Source organism: Podarcis vaucheri (genome assembly GCF_965113315.1).
Source record: "Podarcis vaucheri genome assembly, chromosome: 8".
NCBI classification, from domain to species: domain Eukaryota; kingdom Metazoa; phylum Chordata; class Lepidosauria; order Squamata; family Lacertidae; genus Podarcis; species Podarcis vaucheri.
This window is the reverse complement of record NC_138766.1, coordinates 13,108,145-13,129,279: the sequence shown is the minus strand read 5'-3', so window position 1 is coordinate 13,129,279 and position 21,135 is coordinate 13,108,145. Positions and strand designations below refer to the sequence as shown.

The 21,135-nt window shown below is 43.0% G+C and overlaps 1 protein-coding gene and 1 long non-coding RNA gene across 4 annotated transcripts in view; one reads left to right on the top strand and one right to left on the bottom strand.

Moving 5' to 3' along the window:
* Window positions 1-1,826: 1,826 nt before the first annotated feature.
* On the bottom strand, window positions 1,827-9,663 carry LOC309538904. Of its 3 annotated transcripts, none has more exons than XR_014222480.1 (4): window positions 9,479-9,663; window positions 8,432-8,627; window positions 6,052-6,204; window positions 1,827-2,469 (listed from the first exon to the last, which is right to left on the bottom strand). It is a non-coding gene; the product is annotated as an uncharacterized lncRNA (long non-coding RNA). The 3 variants fall into 3 exon arrangements; XR_014222481.1 differs by having other exon boundaries at window positions 1,828-2,469; window positions 6,066-6,204; XR_014222482.1 differs by lacking the exon at window positions 1,827-2,469 and having other exon boundaries at window positions 5,884-6,204.
* A 170-nt stretch (window positions 9,664-9,833) lies between these two features.
* Window positions 9,834-21,135, top strand: part of DAP (death associated protein) — a 35,174-nt gene continuing 23,872 nt past the window's right edge. The window contains exons 1-2 of the mRNA XM_082234726.1: window positions 9,834-10,035; window positions 14,750-14,852. Coding sequence (XP_082090852.1) covers window positions 9,981-10,035; window positions 14,750-14,852 — 158 coding nt within the window. The 5' untranslated portion in view covers window positions 9,834-9,980. The remainder of the gene's footprint in view (window positions 10,036-14,749; window positions 14,853-21,135) is intronic.

Below are 21,135 nucleotides of genomic sequence, written 5' to 3'. Positions count from 1 at the left end.
ATGGGAAGGCAGCGATTTGGAGAATGTCATTGGAGAATTAACAGAGCTATAAGAAGCATACCATCTACTGTACACTAAACAACAGAGCAGATGGGGAAAGGGGGGGTAGAGACCCTGAGATCAGGGACTTTGCTAGAATGTGAAATTGCATCAGACCAGAGCACTTTAAGGTATGTCATAGCAGTAAGAGTGAGGTTGGCAGTCACAGAAATTGCAGCAAAGTACCAAGGAGAAGGTTAAGAATAACTGTCTTCTGAATGAGATAGCTGCAGCCTTCAGAAATATCAAGAAGTTTGCAACAATGGTTTTCAGCTCCTTTCCTAACAGAAACCCCTATGGTTTTATTCGCTACAATACATTAGTAGGTATGATTCCCCCACACCTTTACAAAGCTACACAATGCATCTCTATCTGGGAAATGGCTGTCAGCTTGGCAAAGAAGAAATAATTAGGGGCCAGCCTAGCCAAGACGTTAGAATTCAATGACTGCATCCGGGATCTCTGTATGTTTCTTTCAAAAAGCAGCCGTGGGCTCCCCTGAATTGGATCGTGGCTGTCCGTATAATAGTTACACAATGGAAGAAGTAGGTTAAACCTTTTCTCTGTGAAATTTCCCCAATCATGCTTGCCAGCCCCATCCGGCTATTTGTTCATAAAATACACTGCTTTTGAAGCAAATATCAAGCTCAATGGGATATTGGGTGGCATTATAAACGTTACCAATAAGATGGCATCCATAAGATAGCAGTCTTCACACCGCTTGATTCACTAAAGGTAAAGGTAGAGTTTGAAAGCACGCCAGTACAAGTAGATAACTAGTTACCACTGTGGCAGGAAGGTAAACAGCCTTTCTGTGAGCTCTGGTTTCCAAATGACCCGGAAAGCTCTGTGGAGAAACACCGGCTCCCTTGGCCTGAAAGCGAGATGTGCACCGCAACCCCATAGTCGCCTTTGACTGGACTTTATTGTCCAGGAGTCCTTTACGTTTTCCTTTCCCCTTCAGCAATCCTCTAGCTTTCTAGAGGATAAAGGTAAAGGGACCTCTGATCATTAGGTCCAGTCGTGACCAACTCTGGGGTTGCGGCCCTCATCTCGCTTTATTGGCTGAGGGAGCCGGCGTGCAGCTTCTGGGTCATGTGGCAGCATGACTAAGCCGCTTCTGGCTAACAAGAGCAGTGCATGGAAACACCGTTTACCTTCCCGCCGGAATGGTACCTATTTATCTACTTGCACTTTGACGTGCTTTCGAACTGCTAGGTTGGCATGATGTCTAGAGGATGTCTAAGACTAAATGGCAGTAACTGGTGTGAAGACTGCATCCAAGTATTGTTACATGTTTTGGGTGCCAGAGTTCGTGGGGGCAAGGCACTCATATTTCCTTGATTTAGAGAAGGTGCCAGACATTGAATTTACCAGTGTACAAATGCAGGCTAAACTGGTTTCTCCTAACCAGAGAGTCGCCTTGAAATAAGCCATTAAGAAACAAAAGCAGTGCCATGACCCATCAAGATTGGCTATCAGCAAAGCAAAGGCTGTACCGCTGGCTGGCTCGCTCTGTGACAGTTTATGCGCTCCATGTATTTTTCTGGAAATAAAAAATTTAAAAAGGAGTTGCCATCATCTTCATATGATTATTTGTACTTGTGAATTCAAAGCAGCTTTCACTGACTGATATTTATCGCACTGCTTCACAGGAAATGCTGTCAATCACTTCAGCTATACTCCCACTGAAGAAGTGTACGTTATTAGCTGCCCTCAGCCATTACTATGCTTGTATTGTGACAACCACACATTGCTAAAAATTAATTAAAAGAGCTATTTAAGCAGAAAAAAGCGCATGCGTGGGGTAGGCAATTTCAACCTTTTTTTCCTTGACAACAACGTGCAATACCCTGTAGCAGTTGCTTTATTTTGCTCTCCAACAGTAGGGTGTTTCCTACCGCTCACTTCCCATCTGTATCCCATTTTCTCAGTCACTGAACAAATGCAATTAGCTTGCAGTCAGCCACATAATGATCTCCTACAAGTACCACTAAGGTGTTCTGTATCCATGGATTCTCACATTTCCCCTCCCCCCCGAATATTATGCTTTTCAATACTCAGCCTGATTCACAGGTCAAGAGGAGTTCGTGCACTTCAGCCTGTTTCAAAAGTAAATCAAGCAGATTTTTATAGGGTTTTATTCTAAGAATTTTCGCTTATCAGAGCAACTTTAGATTCATTGGGCGCATGCATGTTCATGACTGCGATATGGAAAGATAACCTGAATGTTATCACAGATATAGGACCACACAGAGAGCTTGCCCTTCTGTGACACAATGGGTCGGTGTGTCTGGCTGTTAACAAGAAGGTTTGGGGTTCGAGCCCACCCACGGATGCCTGTGGGCAGGATTCCTACATTGCAGGGGGGTTGGACTAGATGACTCTCAGGATCCCTTCCAACTCTACAATTCTTTGATTTCCCAACACCTGAAACAAAATGGAGTCTGTTTATAAATCCAGTTACCAGTCAACACAAATACAGTAAGTAGAATAGCGTACAGAAATGATAAGGTGTGAATCTGCCATTGGCTGAACTGGATTGGAGACCCCAGGGCATATAATACAAATCTTAACATTTCATGGCGAATTGAGAGTTATATAAAACTATATTCAGCTACCCATGATATACTTTATCTTGGGGATCAAGTGTAGGTAATATATTTAAAAGGAGGAGGCAATAATTATGCTCCAGCAATATAAAATAAGTAGCAATACATGTAAAAGGTAAATGGCCCCTGGACAGTTAAGTCCAGTCAAAGGCAACTATGGGATTGCGGCACTCATCACGCTTTTCAGGTCGAGGGAGCCGGCGTTTGTCCACACACAGCTTTCCGGGTCATGTGGCCAGCATGACTAAACCGCTTCTGGTGCAACGGGACACTGTGAAGGAAACCAGAGCACATGGAAACGCCGTTTACCTTCCCGCTGCAGCGGTACCTATTTATCTACTTGCATTGGTATGCTTTTGAACTGCTAGGTTGGCAGAAGCTGGGACAGAGCAACAGGAGCTCGCCCTGTTTCAGGGATTCGAACCGCGACCTTCTGATTGGCAAGCCCAAGAGGCTCAGTGGTTTAGACTTGCTCCCTAGCAATACAGGTATGCTTGTCCAAACAAAGATCTTATGCTGGATCTCATGATATGGAAAGATAGCTATCATATCTGTCTGCATACAGTGGTACCTCGGGTTAAGAACTTAATTCGTACTGGAGGTCTGTTCTTAACATGAAACTGTTCTTAACCTGAAGCACCACTTTAGCTAATGGGGCCTCCTGCTGCCACTGAACGATTTCTGTTCTTATCCTGAAGCAAAGTTCTTAACCCGGGGTAACCTGTAACCTGAAGCGTATGTAACCTGAAGCGTATGTAACCCAAGGTACCACTGTATATGCATTATCAACAACAGGTATAATAAGACTGCCAGCAGCTTTTCCTTTTTTATTAATATTGAGGGGATGGGAATCTTTGCAGCAGGAGATTGCTTTAATCTTTGTGCCATGTAAACCCTACATGTGTAGGAAAGCAGGCCAAATCCTCGTGGATTCCAGTAAACCAATATTGAATGTATCTAGCAGTATTAATCTCAGATGGCCTCAGTGCGTAGGAGAAAAAACCTTGAAAAGGGCAGGCTGGTGCTTATCACCATATGCATACAATAGAAGCTGCTAACATGGGAAACCGCCCCAGGGGTTCTACAACATGCTATGCTTGGCAGCTTTCCTTGTTGAAACCAGCAACAAAACAAAAGCTTTTATTATTTTTTTATAGGTCTCTTTAGTCAGCTAGCATATGTTATCCCATTTTAGACTCTTGGCCCAGCCCAGTGCTGTCAGAATATTTCATGTCTCGCTACAGGAAGCTGCAATATGTCCAAGAAAAACAACTTTCCTTACACCTTAGCCACCCACATAAGGAATCCTAACAGCCTCCACTGGGAGAAGTGGAATATGGAGGAGATGATTGACTTGAAAAGTAGTCGGCTATTTGAAAGTGTATGGGGCACCCCTTCTCAAGGTTTACAATACATAACCGTAGAAACATAAAATCCTGTTACGTTCAGCCAAAAACAATACAGTCAGTGCCACATTCTTATACATGTCTACTCAAAAGGATGTTCCCCTTACCACAGGGAATTGGAGATGGGATTGCAGACTAAAGCATTAATCCACTTTTAGATTAGCCCTAGCTTTGCCGCAAGACAGAAAAAATATATTGTTATAGACAGTGCTTTCCTTCTATGAAAAAAAAGGTGCCGGTACTCTTGAGTACTCCCAGAAAAAGCACTGGTTATAGATTTGAGGGGGTGCCCCCCCTAAACCGCAAACATTGATAAATGGTAGGATTCTGATTATTTGTAGTATGGCAGGACCCAACAGATACAATTAGATTCAGTTCTGAATAAACATGCATAGGACCATGTTGCTAGTAACCACAATAACGATTTTTATATAGGACACAGGTGGCGCTGTGGGTTAAACCACAGAGCCTAGGGCTTGCCGATTAGAAGGTTGGTGGTTCGAATCCCTGCGACGGGGTGAGCTCCCGTTGCTCGGTCCCTGCTCCTGCCAACCTAGCAGTTCGAAAGCACGTCAAAGTGCAAGTAGATAAATAGGTACTGCTCTGGCAGGAAGGTAAACGGCATTTCTGAGCGCTGCTCTGGTTCACCAGAAGCGGCTTAGTCATGCTGGCCACATGACCCGGAAGCTGTACGCCGGCTCCCTCGGCCAATAAAGCAAGATGAGCGCCTCAACCCCAGAGTCGGCCACGACTGGACCTAATGGCCAGGGGTCCCTTTACCTTTATCTATATAAAAAGCATTGTTTAAGGAAGGCAATAAAGAGACACTTACATTACTAAATACAGAAATCACAACCAAATTTGATGTAAAAAAAACAAACCCTGAAAATCTACAGTGTGTTGTTTAACTCAGGAACTCTGGTTCCTGAGTTCCTTTCTGTGTTAAAAACAGAATGTAATCTGAAGCCCAGCTATAAGCACATTGAACGCATTGATTTCAATGTGACTGCATGCACTGCCACCAAAAATACTGGGGAAGTGTTTTTCTTCTTCTCATGATTGCTATTATCAGAATACCCAAATGTTAGTGATATTTTTTTTCTCTTTTTTGCAGACTATAAACTTAACTCTAAGTGTTATGTTATCAGTTTCACTTCATCTTGAAAGGATTCCAACTCCGTCTCGTTTTTAAAATATTATACAGGTAGATCGCATCTCATGCTAATTTCACTTACAGTTACAGATTTATGTGGATCGACGATTTTTTTAAAAACAACAACAACAAAAAAGGGGGGAGCGGGGGGAACCCCTGGAAGGTCCAATTGAGATCAACCTGCTTACAAGCTGAGATCTATATTATGAAAAACTACACAATATACATCTGCTGTATAGTGTATATATAAGATTCTACCTGACTAAATCATGCTCAGAGCAGACCCACTAAAATGAATGGGAGTTGGAAGTTTGCACTGACAACTCCATTGATTTCAGTGGGTCTATTCAGAATAATATCTAAACACGTGGAATTATATTTCTTCCATATACCTTTCCGACTGTTGGATACAAAATGCCATAATAATAATAATAATAATAATAATAATAATAATAATAATAATAACAATAATAATAATATCATCTTTATTGTCATTGCCCCCTCTCGGGGACAACGAAATTACTTATTATTTTGACTGCTGTAAGCAGATGAAAACATCAGCAGGATTTCAATGTCATTTCAATGTATCAGAGATTATGGATAACATGGATGGATATAAAATATAGAGTATGGAATAATATGAGGTGAAAATGTTGGCAATAAGAGCCATGGAGGGGAAGTCTTGAGATTCAGGGAATTTTCTATACATGGATATGTATTTGGTATTGTTATAAATTTCTATCTGTAAAATCAAATAAAAATGATTTTTTAAAAAGCCATTATTCCATCTCAACTTTTACGTGATTCGCAATGTCAAGTTTGCCCTCTGCCCCTTTCTTACCTTGTTTTCCATACCAAATCACTAGATTCCTTCTCCTCAGGGCCACTTTATTGTGGATTCCTCAGAAATTCCATCAAATTCCCAAATGTTTCTTATTAGATTTATCGGTCTTCAACTGCTTTTCTTCCGTTTTAGAAAACACACTTTTAACCACTGCAAGATATAAAAATAAGCAACATGATATTTGACAAAATGTAATAAACATTTCAAAGTCTAATACAATATGAAACTGAAAAAAACTAATATTCACTACCATCCGCCAATATTTAATTGCCTTCCCATACTTCCAACATGTGTGCATGTTTGCGAAATCTCTTCGTTATTTACAAATATTTACAAATATTCCATCTCCTTGGAAGACACGTTCTTGTCAGGGGGCCTTTTTGGTTTTGTACAAATTTAGTACATTCAATCTCCTTTTCACCAATTTTATTCATTTTGCAGGCCCACAAGCACCACTGTACATCTAAAAGCACTTTTCTTTATAGTTTCTCTACCATTTCTTGATAAAGGTTTTATATTCTTCTACCTGAGTATTAAATAATATCCCATAAACATTTGATAGCTTGTTTCTATTGGTTGGTGTCAACTTTTCTGGTCTTTTTACCTTTAACCCATGATTTACTCCTTACATTTTCCCCCCTTTCATCCCCAGTAAAATTGGAAAGCGTTCCAATTATAAAGTAATGGGGGGGAGTGCATTAATTTGGAAGAAGAATGTGCCTCCCACAAGGTGTTTAACTATGATGAATTGCCAATCCAACAGCATTAATTGTCTTTATTGTCTAAGTAGGGAGTGCCCAGGAAAAGAAGTGGTTATCAATTCTGAAAAAAACAGACTTCTGGTGATTAAGAATACAGCAGTCATAATTAGAGATTATCTGGTACTTAAAAACGAGTCGAAAAATACATTTCTATCTCCCTGAATAAATAATTTCTCTCTTAAAATAAACGCAGCCCATTTTAATACTTCCTGCTGCAGCCTAGACATCTATATACTTCACCAAGCTCCCTACATGAAAAAGATGAGGTTATATTACACACAGACTTAGCGGAGACAGAATGCAAGGCCTTCACAATGCATTATTTATAGCCTACTACCGGTTCATATTCTTTGGGAGAAAAATGCACGAGGCAAAAGCCCTGAACCTTGTGATTGATAAAGTATGGAACAAAGTTAACAGAAATCTTAAATCATCTACCAAAGACCTGAAGGTAAAGCTCATGCAACAGCAAGTACCCAGCAGACTACATCTAAGATAGATAAACAGGGAATCAAAGCCTCCAACAGGGACTGGGAATATGGAAAGCTCAATATAGCACCAGCTCCTTTTGTTGGGCCTTCAGATGCAGTTTTTGAGGCAATGTGCTGTATCACACTCATACAGTTATAAATCAGCCATATTTTTTCTATTTTTCTAATTCTGCAATTCCTGATCTTCATCACATTGTCTCATGTTTAAAATTAGTTTTTTTGGGGGGTCAGGATGGGCAGAGGACTGAGGGTGGGGAAAGAGAAAGGGTTGGGTTTTTTAAAAAAAATAATCAATCTTTATTAAACGTTTTCGACATACAATAAAAGCCAAAATAATCTAGAAAGGAAAAAGCAAGAATAAGTAAGGGAAGAAAATTAAGAAGAAGAGCGGAACAGAGAAAGTAAATACAGTATTTCAAACAGTGAAAATCAAGATGGAAAAGTTGTTGAGCTTTCTTTTGTTTTGCCCAAAGTTCAAAAAATGCAGTTTTTGAGATATTTTAACATCAGCAAAATTGCCTGCTATACGTCCAGATATTCCCAGACATTTGGATGATGCTGATGAATGTGGATATAGCATTCCGAGCGTATAGCAACCCTACAATTGTATCTTTACCCTTATTTAACACACAGGGCCCCTTCAGAGAAAGGATTAACACTTTTCAGCCCAGTAATCTGGCTGCTCTAATTCAGCCCTTCCCAAGATGCTTTCCTCCCCAGAGCTACACAGATATTTATGATATAGCTCCAGCCTGAGCCCTACGTAGACAAGCTGTATGGCCAGTGACCTACAGAGTACAGTTTGTTTGTTTGTTTGTTTGTTTGTTTGTTTGTTTAACTGCACTCGTGTGACACTCTTCATCGAAAGATCACAGAAAGAAAAGAGATCAGAAATACCATACTCTATAAGCAACCAAAACTACTTAGTGAAGTATCTGTCAGTAACAGAGGTGCAAAATCTTAGGTGTGGACAGCTGCATTTGGCCTCTGGAATTACACCCATCCCAAGCTTCCTCGCCAGTAAAGCGAGATGAGCGCCACAACCCCAGAGTTGGTCACAACTGGACCTAATGGTCAGGGGTCCCTTTACCTTTTATCAATAGTAATGAGTTGTGGGCAACTTACACTTGCCAGGAGTGACACCTCAATGCCTTCCACATGCGCTGCATCAGGAAGATTTTGGGCATCACATGGCAGGACAGAGAACGTCTACACTGGATTGGTCATGCCCACAGAGTGGAAGGTGCAGGATCCCTAAAGATGTGCTTTACGGGGAGCTGGCTTCAGCACCAGGCAGACCAACGGTGCATTACAAAGGTGTCTGCAAACAAGACACGAAGGTTGCCTACATTAACTCCACTTTATGGGAATCCCTTGCTAGACAACTACAGTGGTACCTCGGGTTACATACGCTTCAGGTTATAGACTCCACTAACCCAGAAATAGTACCTCGGGTTAAGAACTTTGCTTCAGGATGAGAACAGAAATCATGCAGCAGCAGCAGGAGACCCCATTAGCTAAAGTGGTGCTTCAGGTTAAGAACAGTTTCAGGTTAAGAACGGACCTCAGGAACAAAATAAGTACGTAACCAGAGGTACCACTGTACAGCACATGGAAACCATCAGTCAGGTTGTGTATCCACAGCAGAGACCAGAGGAGGAATGTCCACTAGGAGGAGTGCAGATGAAATGACACACCTGCATGGGCCCAACCAAACACCTTCATCTGCCCCAGCTGCAACAAAGCATGTCTCTCCTGTTATGTACTGAAGTTCTCACCCTGGGCCAGCAGGAGGATACTGTAGATAGTTATGCAAATGAAGGATCGAAAGTGACGTTCAGTGATTGGATAGTTTGTATGCAAATGAAGGATTGAAAGTGACGTTCAGTGATTGGCTAGTTACAGAAAATGGATACTGTTGCATTCTAGTGGAGCTCTATATAAGCAGGCTGACTGAGCTCCTCAGTTCAGTTCTGTTCCAGCTTACAAATAAAGAGCTGCTTTGGAAGAATCCCTGTGTCGTCTAATATGTTCGCCACAACTTAACATCTCCCATATTGGATTTCTCTACAGCCACGGGGGGGAGGGGGAGCTGCAACTTTCCAACTTAAGCCCCTGAAGGTGCAACTCCTCCATAGGCTCTGGAGACAGATGGGACGCATAATTTCTAACCTGGTTTAGCATTTTAACTTTTTGCATTGCAGGGGGTTCGGCTAGATGTCCTCGGGGCGAGGCTCCCTTTCCAACAACCCTACAATTCTATGTTGCAATTCCACCCTAGATTTCCCCCTTTTTGCAAACCTCTCTACTTCTTCTTTTTTGCAATGTATAAATTGCGTGAGCTGACTAAACAAACACAAAGCAATAGGCCCCCTAGCCAAAAAACGGGGTGGAGAGAGAGAGTGGAGGAGGCAGCCGCCCGCCCGCGCCTCTCTCGCCGTCCTTGCTCGCAGGAAGAGGAAGGAGCAGCCGTCCTCCTCTTTCCGCGCGTCCCTTTCTCTCTCCTCCTCCTCCTCCCGCTTCGCCGCGCGCTCTGACGACAGATCCGTGCGCAGCCAGAGGCCACGTTGGCAACTGAGGACGCTGCTGGAGGAGCCGCTTTGCGCTTGAGCTTTTGGGGGCTGACTCTTGATTTGCAGCAAGCAGCAGCAGCAGCAGCAGCTTCCGAGCGAGCATGTCTTCGCCGCCTAAAGTCAAAACAGAGACCCGGGCTGGACACCCTCCTGCTGGTACTGCTGACCTTCCCCCGATCTCTCTCTCTTTCCTTCTCTCTTTCCACCTCTCCAGATCTTGGCTTGGCCAAACGGGAGTTTCTTGTTGGGAGGGGTGATTAGGGGAGGAGGGGGAAGCTGGTAAGTTTTTTAAAATTAAAAATACCCCCTCCACACATATACACAGTATTTGCATGTCGTCCTAAATGGAGAGTGGGCCGGGTTGTGGACATGTTTTGTGCGCGCGGGTCATTGCGCGCATCAGGGAAGGAGGCGGGTGCCCGATTCTTTTTAAAGCTGCAAATCCTGTGCACGTTTACTCGGGAGCAAGCCCCGTGGAGCAGAGTTGGGGTTGTTGTTGTTTTTCTGAGCACAAGAAGCAAGCCCATTTTCGTTGAGGTGTCGGGGGCGGCTGCAGCCCAAAGTGTGCTTACCAAAGAGTGAGCCCCGTTGAAGCTGCGGGGCTTTCTTCCGGGTAAGCAGGATTGCAACGTTGCTATCTAGTCAACATGCTGAGGATCGGGGTGCACGGAAGGTGCTGCACTGTTAATACGTGCTTCCTTCCGCCACTTCTTAAAGCAACAAAAGTTTTGTACAGTATGGCCTATGCGTATTGAAACTTCTGCAAAGTAGGGCTTTGTCCACTCCCTTTCCACTTGAGGACGCCATGCCAACGTATGCAAGAAAACAGATCCCTCAAGTGTCTTGTGAAAAGCCACGTGGAGGTCACCGAGTGGATCCTCATAGGAGTCTAGCTGATAGACACCGTAGCACTAGCACAAAGGAACATTGCAAAGTGTGTGTGGATGCCATAATACAATACAGAGTTACTGTGTACTATTGCAGCCAGATCGTATAAGCTTTTTTCAGTGAGTTTAATAGCACTTATTCTCAGGTTAAAGGGACGCGGGTGGCGCTGTGGGTTAAACCACAGAGCCTAGGACTTGCCGATCAGAAGGTTGGCGGTTCGAATCCCCACAACGGGGTGAGCTCCCGTTGCTCGGTCCCTGCTCCTGCCAACCTAGTAGTTTGAAAGTGCGTCAAGTGCAAGTAGATAAATAGGTACCACTCTGGCGGGAAGGTAAAAGGCGTTTCCGTGCGCTGGTCTGATTTGCCAGAAGCGGCTTAGTCATGCTGGCCACATGGCCCGGAAGCTGTACCTCGGTGTACAGCTTCCCAATAAAGCGAGATGAGCGCCGCAACCCCAGAGTCGGTCACGACTGGACCTAATGGTCAGGGGTCCCTTTACCTTACTATTCTCAGGTTGGCTGCAGCCCTAGACACACTTTAGTTACATCCTGTGCAATAGCAATATTTGAAGCTACTGTTAAATAGGACAGTATAAAAAAGAATAAAACTTCATTAAATAACTGATTAAAAAAATCTCCAAAGTGACTGTCCAAAGAATTTCCACATCCTAAATGTAGAGGTTAAAACAAAATGTTTAAAAAGTAAGCAAGTTTCTTATTTTGTGTTAATCTTTCCATGAAAGCGCAGAAAATTCTTGCTACTGATTTAATTTCTGCCGTGCTTTTCATAAATTATTGTTGGATTTTCAGAAATAAAATAAAAACTCCTGAAGCAAAAATTTCAGCATAAAAAAATTAAAAACATTCCCCTCCACCCTGAGGCTTTGTGTCCACATGCTGATTTATTCATTTGTCTAACTTCAACATTTGTTGTTCAGAGCAAAGTCTAAGCAACTTCCCAAACATTGTGCAATACAGTATTCTGAACATGGAGCTGTCTTGAAGCTGCTGTGCTTGTAAACCCTGTGGATTTTAGAAATCACCAGAGGAAAAACAAGAACTGCATTTTTGAGGGTCTCTTCATTTAACTTCCCTTTCCTCTTCCCGGATTATATTGCTCACTTGCAGACAGTACTTCTCTTACTTCAACCTTTAACCTTCCCAGTCTGTTCCTGAGCTGTATGACCCCACTGTTTCATGATGCCTTAATCTTGAAAGTCCTATGCTGAAAGTAAGGGAAATAGTTTAAAGAAATTTCATTATTATAAAAGTTAGGCAAGAGATCTAGAACAGTTGTTCCCAGTTAACTAAGTAATGCAGACCCCCTGTTTGTCAAAAGCCAAGCCTTGGACTCCCTACTTTTGAATTTTCCCCTATCCCTATGGTAGTTTATGTTACGTGAATGGTGCCACAGATCTCCTGGGGTCCACAGACCCCCAACTGGAACCAATGATCCAGGACATTTCTCCTTAAAGTCCTTTTTAATTTCCTGGAAGTGAAGAATACTTTTATTTTTCTAATTGTTTACTAAGTATTCCCCCCCACCCCTTTCTACTATATATAAAGAACCGTGTAAACTGAAGGCAATGAAGAAGGAAAAGTAAAAATTATTGCAAGCTGTAGAAGGGGCTCTGTAGTTTGAGAGAGGACCAGCTGTTGCTTAGGTAAACAGCTGATAAGTGTTGGTGTTGAGGAGCTGAACCGTACATTGAGAGATCAATTGTATCCACAAGAAACAGGCATAAAGCAAGCCGGTGCAAATTAAGCCAGCACAAAGTTATACTAGAACCAGACTCCATTCAGCTGCGAGGCTCCTAGTGGTTGAGCTGGCCTAAGCCTAGGAAAAACAAGCCTTTCAAGTAGTGTTTGAGTTACACCACCCTTCTTGCTATCTTAACTTACGCTGGGTTGCCAGGTCATATGACTGTGTTGAACAAGTATAGGATCTAGCCAATTTCCCTTCCCCTTGCCCCTGCCATGTTCCTTTTTCAGGAACACTGGCTAAATTACACTGGAGGGAAATGTTGAAAAATCGGTGTGTGGCACTACTTTGCCCCCTCCTATTTCCCCCTCCCTGCAGATCTTTGCACAGTTAATTGTTCAGAAATTGTCTCTGAAAATAGGTGGCCCCTAGTTAATCAGCTGTGAGCATAATGCTTTTTTAAGGGCCGGTGTGTGTGCTCCCACTTCTTCACTTTCTTGGCTTTCCCCTGCTTCTGGCAATCTTGCAAAGTGTTTTTAGGTTCAATCTAGCACATTGTTATGTGGACTCAAGCTCCATGGGTTTCAGTGAGATTTGAGTGCTCATAATTGTGCGATGGATTGCAGTGTTCATGTGCAGAGAGGAAAACAAGAGAAGTAGCCTGGACAGAAATTACCAATCAATCCTAGAGAGGAAGAGGGGTCCATTAATGTGTTGTGTTAATAGGCACTTATTACAATCACAAGTCCCCATAGACAAACAAGCACAAGTCCCTCTGCTTTAGAAAAACATGTAAGGTGTAGGCAATCAGCCTAAAGATAGTTCATGTGCATCAGTACAGTCCGAAAGATGGAGATGTTTTTACAGGCCTAATAGGCAAAATATTGGGCTCCAGCTAAGCACTTTCAAAAAGAAGATGGAAGATTTTGAAGTCTTAACACACCCTTTAAAAAAATACTGTAGTTCTGGGAATTGTTGTTGAAGGGAATCTGGATCTTTGGGGAAAATGCTATTGTTATTCAGAATGATCAATGGATTGAGGGATATCTCACTGATTTCCAACGGGAAAATGTCCCGTGTAATGTAGTAATTCACACAAGTGCTTTTCAGCTATGTACATGTATTGTGGTTTAGTGTTGACTACTCTGTTAAACCACACAGCCTAGGACTTGCCGATCAGAAGGTCGGCGGTTCGGATCCCCGCGACTGGGTGAGCTCCCGTTGCTCGGTCCCTGCTCCTGCCAACCTAGCGGTTCGAAAGCACGTCAGAGTGCAAGTAGATAAATAGGTACCGCTCTGGCGGGAAGGTAAACGGCGTTTCTGTGAGCTGCTCTGGTTCGCCAGAAGCGGCTTGGTCATGCTGGCCACAAGACACAGAAGCTGTACGCCGGCTCCCTCGGCCAGTAAAGCGAGATGAGCACTGCAACCCCAGAGTCGTCCGCGACTGGACATAACTGTCCAGGGGTCCCTTTACCTTTAATTTATCCCACATCCCACGCTGTCACCAACTGCAAGTGATTGGATTGTCCCCCCACAATCCCTGGGAAATTAATCACTGGAGTTTAAAAAGATTGGGTGTTTTTCATCCCAAATCCAGACAACATTATCGGCAGCCAAAATACAGTTCACAGGCTTTGTTTCCAGCAAGCACTTTCAAGTGTCTTGATTTGTTTTGGATGCACTGTCCTTGTGAAAACAACGTTAATAATTTGATTTTCCCTAAACTGGTTTGTGCTGCCGTACTCATCTGTTAAATGCATTGTAGCAGTTTGACTTAGTAGGAGTGAAGCAGAGTATGGCTTAAAAGTCTAGATTCAGTTTTCGGAAACTGCAGAAATGAAGTGAGATAATAGCATGGCTGTAAAGGAAAGCCTTTGGTTTTGGTGGTCTTTATAGCAGGCTTGGTACTGGCCTCAGCCGTGCAACTAAAAGGTTGGGGGAGATTGAAGTTACCTATAAGGAGCAGTTAGCTCGAAGCTCCTGCTGTTGGAATATGAGTTATAGGAAATGAAAATCACTGCTGTTTTTATTTTCTATTCCTCTCAGGCAGTACGATGAAAATAATGTTGTATCACTTCTGTGTTTCATTCTCACAATTATGTAGAACAAAAAACAGCGTTTGTATAGTGGTCATCACAATATCCGGTCCATTTGGACCATCAGAAATGCTCATGAGCGAATTCTGATGATGCAGTACTAATTTCTAATGTTTCATGTGGCTTTAATGTGTTTGCCTGCCATCATGCAGCGTATCTGACAGGCCCCTTTATTTTTGTTGCAGTCAAAGCTGGTGGAATGAGAATCGTGCAGAAACATCCACATGTCGTAGAAACCAAAGAGGAGAAAGAGAAGGAGCAGGAGGACTGGGAAACTCCTGGCACCAGGTGAAGGCCTTTCCATCATGTGTATTATTATAAATGAGCAAGGCGATTACTCTTTTTCCAGCAAAGCACAGTTGTGGGGAATTGGACAGCTTGGGTGAACACGGAGGCAGCCCTATGGCAAGATCTGCCAAAATGAAACAGATCTCCGTCTCAGCCAAAGATGCAGCCGTGGAACTTGCTCAGCTGGGGCTCAGCTAGCTGAGCTGAGGCTGGTGTGGGTCCCCCAAAAGGGGTGATCTGGGAGCCAGGACCAGAGCGGGGCTAGGGCTGGGGACTTAGACTGGATCTGGTGTAACTTTACGCTAGCTGAACTTACTCTGCCTCCCTTTACGCAAGGTTCTTGTTCATAGCATGGCTCCCTAAATATAATAACACACACTCAACAATCCACATTTATTTATGCTAATCCTAGTGATTGCTTGACAGTTTTCAATGGCATCTAAAGTGGATGCAAGGTAGAGAATTCAGTAAGAACTGAAAAGTGTTGGAAAAATAGAATTCCTGCTTTGGTGGGGGCGGGTGTGTGTTTGCCTGTTTCTTTTTAAAATCTGTTTTGGCTGCCACCTCTTTTTACCTCTGGGCCAGCCAAGTCAGGTGGTCTATTGAAGATTGAGGTGGGGTTGCAGATATGTAGGGAAAGGGTTGTAGGTAGTCTAAACATTTCTCGTATGAGCACAGAGCTATTCAGGAGCTTCTTGAAATAGGCTTTAGTGGGAAATGTTCAGGAAGGGAATAATGGGACCAGTAGCAGCTTATAAACCTCTGGTGATTTCCTCCAGATTCTGAGCATGCAAAAACTGCACAAACAGAGAGTCTCACTTCTCACACGCATCTGCTTGGCCACAGGTCATTTCCTGCGTTCCGCTGCTACTTAGTAGAAATTAAAATGGACTTTATTTACTTGGGGTTTTTTTCATGTTTTGCTACATAGTACCATATTGCTGATGGTCAGATAGGCATGGGGAGGCGGGAATATGATTTATTAAAAGAAACATCTGATTTCGAAAACGTGCCAATAATGTGTGTGCTATATCCTAAGATTTTTAACAGTTAGAATCTAAAGTTTTACATTTAAACGATTATTTGATGCTTGACTTTTTAAAAAGACACCCCACCCCATGTTAACTGCCTTCTGTTTTTCAACTGTCCTCATAATCCAGCGCTCCCAGCAAAAACTGCAAAAAAATTAGCAGGGGCAATTAGAATAAGATCTATTATTTGATTATTGTTGTAAATGTATTTTGTATAGTTGAGTTTTTACCTCTTAATCTTCAGTACATTTTATTTTATTGCATTGCATTGCTACGGCTAGTGGCTGATGCAAATAAAGTTTCTTCTGATCTGATCTGTTCCAGCACACTCTTACAGTGAGCTTCCAGATGCCTACATGAAAAACTTGGATGGGGCATGAAAACTACACTCCCCCCCCCCCCGCCGTTCATCCCTAGCATAATGGTATTCAGAGGTACCACAGAGGCATGTGGTGTTCTTAATATGATGCAATGTTTATATTGCTTGCATTTAGTCAGCTTGGCCAAGAGACTGACCTTTTTTATCAACTGACATTTGCCCAGTGGATAACAGAGGGGGGAAATCAATACAGAAAGTGCACATTTAAATGCATATAAAATAAGTACTCAAGGTCCATGAATATTATTTTACCCGAATACTTAAAGAGAACATAACACTGCTGTGCTAGGCTAAATCAAAGATCCATTTAGCGCAGCGCCAACCGGATTTCTTTGTGAACCCCAGAAGCAGATCATGACTACTTCGGCAATAGCTCAGTTGGTTAGAGCAGGCATAGGCAAACTCTGGCCCTCCAGATGTTTGGGACTACAATTCCCATCATCCCTAGCTAACAGGACCAGTGGTCAGGGATGATGGGAATTGTAGTCCCAAACGCCTGGAGGGCCAGAGTTTGCCTGTGCCTGGATTAGAATGTAGTGCTGATAATGCCAAGGTGACAGGTTTGATCCCCGTATGGGTGCATGTTCCTACATTGCAGGGGGTTGGACTAGATGACCCATGGGGTCTCTCCCAATTCCATGATTCTATGAGCACAGCAGCCTCTACTGCTGTTTATCGCCAGCGCCTGGTGTTCAGAGGCAAGGTGATCTTGGAGGAAATATATAGCCATCATGACTAGTAGCCATTTGTAGACTTATTGGCCACGCATTGTCTTATCCCCCGTTAAAGCCATCTTTAAATTGGTGGTTCTCACCACTTATTGTGGCAACAAATCCCATATTCTAACTATACGCTTAACTGTGTGTTAAGCATTTCCTTTTCCCTGTCTTGAATCTCCCACTGTTCACAATGCGAAACACTTGAAGCGCTTTGAAGGAAAATTGTATAGGTACAATTATTTAGGACTATGCGCCGGTCGTCCGTTTACTGGTCAGGCTGTTCCAGGTAGGTTTGTGCTCCCTCGAGCGCCGTCTATGTTCTGCCCTTGAATCAACAGCACCTCCTGGATAACAGCATAAAGCAAAGAATGAAGATGTAATAAGCCAGTAGGGTACAATTTCTCACATCGACCTCTAGGCAAAGATCATTAAACAAAGCCAAAAGCACAGTCCATATCCAAATGGAAAGCCAGACTGGCAGGAAGCCAGGAAGCCAATAATGTCCAGGTGTGCCTGAAATTGCAGAGCAACCCCCTACTTTGCAGTTAAAAGGGAATGGTATCGTTTTCTCTTCATTTCAGGTCCTTTGAAATACAGAAACCCAATCAGGAGCAAGGGATACAAGCCAGTAATAAATTTTGAGCAAAGATTGATGGTTCTTTCCCCCCAACATCAAGCCAAGGAGAGGGGTGCAAGCAAAATGTCTATACTGTATGTTTCTAATAGTTGAAAGTTCAACAATATACGGAGAACCATATGTTCCCCACTCCTGATCTGCACTTACTGGCAGAAGCTTGGGATTAATCCTGGAATCTTTTGCATGCAATGTGAAGGCACAAGTGTTGTATATTTCTTGAAATCTTCTTATGGCTGCAGCCAGAGACTGGGGTGGCTATTGCACAATGGGTTGGATCCAGATCAAGTTAGCTGCTGTTAAGTTCTATTGAACTCGGTGGTACTTTACATGCAGTGCAATACTGCGAATGGCTACTCAGAAGTAAGTCCCATTGTATTTGTTGGGACAGTAGACCCTAGTAAATATGTTTGGGATCGCAGCCTTAGTCATGACTAACATTTCAAATGGATTCTTTTTTTTCCATTTGCCAAAAAATAAATAAATCACACAACAAGGATCATTTCTCCTCTCTCTGAACATTGTACATACCCACCGTTTACTTCGGGGAAAACCATGATGTTTTAAGGAATTGTAAGTGTTTACAAAAAGGAATCTTACCAGGGTAGTCTTGTGGGAATAAGCTTTAGAGAATTATTTGTATTAGGTTCTTAGCCAATAGGTAAGTTCCCAACTAATTAAGGTGGAGAGCCAGAAGATAACCAGCCAAAGATAACAACTGAATTGTTGGCAGAGCAACAAAGGTTAATATATTGGCTTCAAAATAATTCATGGAGAGTGTTGAATCAAGACGTGGTCTAGCCCTATTCTCTCACTTCTTAGCTGGAACTGAGTTGTAGTCCAACTTGGCAGGGGGTTGGACTCGATGGCCCTTGTGGTCTCTTCCAACTCTATGATTCTATGATTCTATTCTATCTGGAAGGCACCAGGTAGACCAAGATTAGGGTATATATACTTAGTGGAAGTATCTCCCCCACAAGGGCACCTAACCTTCCCCTTTTGGCCCAGTTTGTGTCTATTTGTGGGGCTCAAGATTTGTATGGGGTTGTACATTTAGGCTTGATTCATAGGAGCTTTCACCCTTGACGTTGAGCAGTAGGCTTCTCGTGGCTTGGGCCTATGCGTTCTGTACAGTCATGCCTCGGAAGTTGAACAGAATTCATTCCGGAAGTCCGTTCAACTTCCCAAACGTTTGGAAACCAAAGAGTGGCTCCCAATTGGCTGCAGGAAGCTCCTGCAGCCAATCGGAAGCCCCGTTGGACATTCGGGTTCCAAAGAACGTTCGCAAACCGGAACGCTCACTTCCAGGTTTGCGGCGTTCGGGAGACAAAACGTTCGACTCGCAAGGTGTTCGGGATCCAAGGTACAACTGTACTCAGTTATTATTAGTAGTATATTTATTTATACCAAGCCATTTCCCCTGACAGGGATTCAACACATAAATGGACTGCCATAGACATTCTAACCTACCCTTCTATGTGCAAGATCCTTTTTTAATATGAACTCATGTTCTGTTATATGAGCCCCAACTTGTAGTCTGAAGTGCTACACCCCAGACAGACGCATAGTTACCACTGTGGTGAACATTTGATCGTAGGGACAAGGCAGACTGAAGACAGTGTTAATCACACTCCTCTGCTGCATTCGCACTCTGCACTGTGGATGGCAGAAGAATTGTGTTGAACTTAACAAATGGTGAGCGAATAAATCCTGAATGTAAGTTAGCGTGATTGAGAAACTCATAATGGAGTCCCATCTTAGTTTGTTTATTGACTTTGAATTTGGCCCAGTATATAAAATCCCTAAATAAATATTACAGCTTTTCAGCCTCTGTGTTTCTGATAAAAAATGAAACATTTATGCTATTATTTTAAGAGCTGGTTTTGTGCAGTTGCCTTGCATCTTCTCACTTTGTTTATTCATTCAGCGCCAGATCCTGGTTTTGATTGGCAGTCGTATGTACGCTGGCTGTTGCTTGGCCGTGTCATATTTATTAAGATGAAGAACTTTAATTAAAACCTTAGATTAGGAATTCCTGAGAGGACAATAGATCATTTTGCAAGATCATTTGTTGTCACAAGTGGTGACATGGGGGGTGGAATATTCTGAGCTATTTAGACTGAAATGATCATAACTGTTGGATTGGGCCTCTGGAGTTGCTTGCATGAGGCAGGCGTAGAATTACATGCCGACTTGTCTGTCAAAATCTAGAAAGTTAATGCAACAGATACACTTGAAGGACAAACAGGCAGCATTTCTGTTTAATTATTAAAGCGTTATTAGCCTCTACTTGTGCGCCCCAAGAAATATAGGCAGCAATTAGTTTAGCAAAGAAATATGGGTGGCCTCAAAAGGCATTTTCTTTCTTTCTTTCACAAACAAGATTGTTTGCATTTATTTGATCTGAGCAAGAAAGGGAGCTTCCTCAGTGGTGCTATTACCCAAAACTGTGGTTCTTGCTTGTGCATTTATTGCTGCTATAGTTTATCTTCTATATTTCAAAGTCAAAACCGGCTTTAGATAATTGGCTAGGATAAGGACCATGATCGTTTTGAGGCAAATGAGGTATAAAATGAAAGCACGGAACCAGTAGGCTTGCTAGTTTGCACAAGCAAAAAGATAAACATGACAAAAGATTGGCGGAGGGGGAGCGCTCGACTCTGAGATCAATTCAGGCTGCGGTGTTTGAAAATCCCATAGTTTATTTGACTGTGAAATATCAGCTTCAGTTGATTGAAATGAGTCTTCCATAGCCATTGGCTCAGCTACCGTTTTGGAACTGAGAAAGTGGACTCTGATCCATGAAAGCTTATTCAGGAATAAATTTGTTAGTGTTTACGACGGTGCAAAGCTCCTTGGCTCTGTTCAGGTGTTTGCCCAGACACGTGACATTGTAAACGAGGGCAGGACAGGAGCTGGCATGGAAGCGCCACCCACAGTGGGTGTGCCAGTTGTCCTTTAGACCTCCGTGAGATTAGTACACAGGTCTTTAGAGACTTCTTAACCATGTTGACTCCAGGGCGCCTAGAAAACACTTTGGAATGCACCTAGAAAACTCGCTGCAGTTGGCAGCCCTGTCTAATCAGGGTTCCGATCACGGGGAGAGTTTCTAGGCATGTTCTACTGTACATGCTTAGAACCCTTTACAGACCTGTGTGCTGATCACATGATCCTCTGAAGGGCAGCCTATGTGCTGGGGGACATTGGAAGCATTGCGGGTACTGGTGAATTCCTGAACACAACACTCGTTGCTGGAGCAGGCTGATACGGCCATTCCTCTGGGTGGAATGTTTTCTATGAACTTTTCAACTGCACAGACATTTCTTTTACGTTCTCCATCATGCAAGGGCTAGGGTTGGGCAAGAATGTTGGTAAAAAGGAGAGCAGAGGAGGAAGCAAGGAACCCTATTGCTACCATAAAGGTAAAGGTACAGTACGCCTGAGCATTAGGTCCAGTCGCGGACGACTCTGGGGTTGCGCTCTCATCTTGCTTTGTAGGCCGAGGGAGCCAGCATTTGTC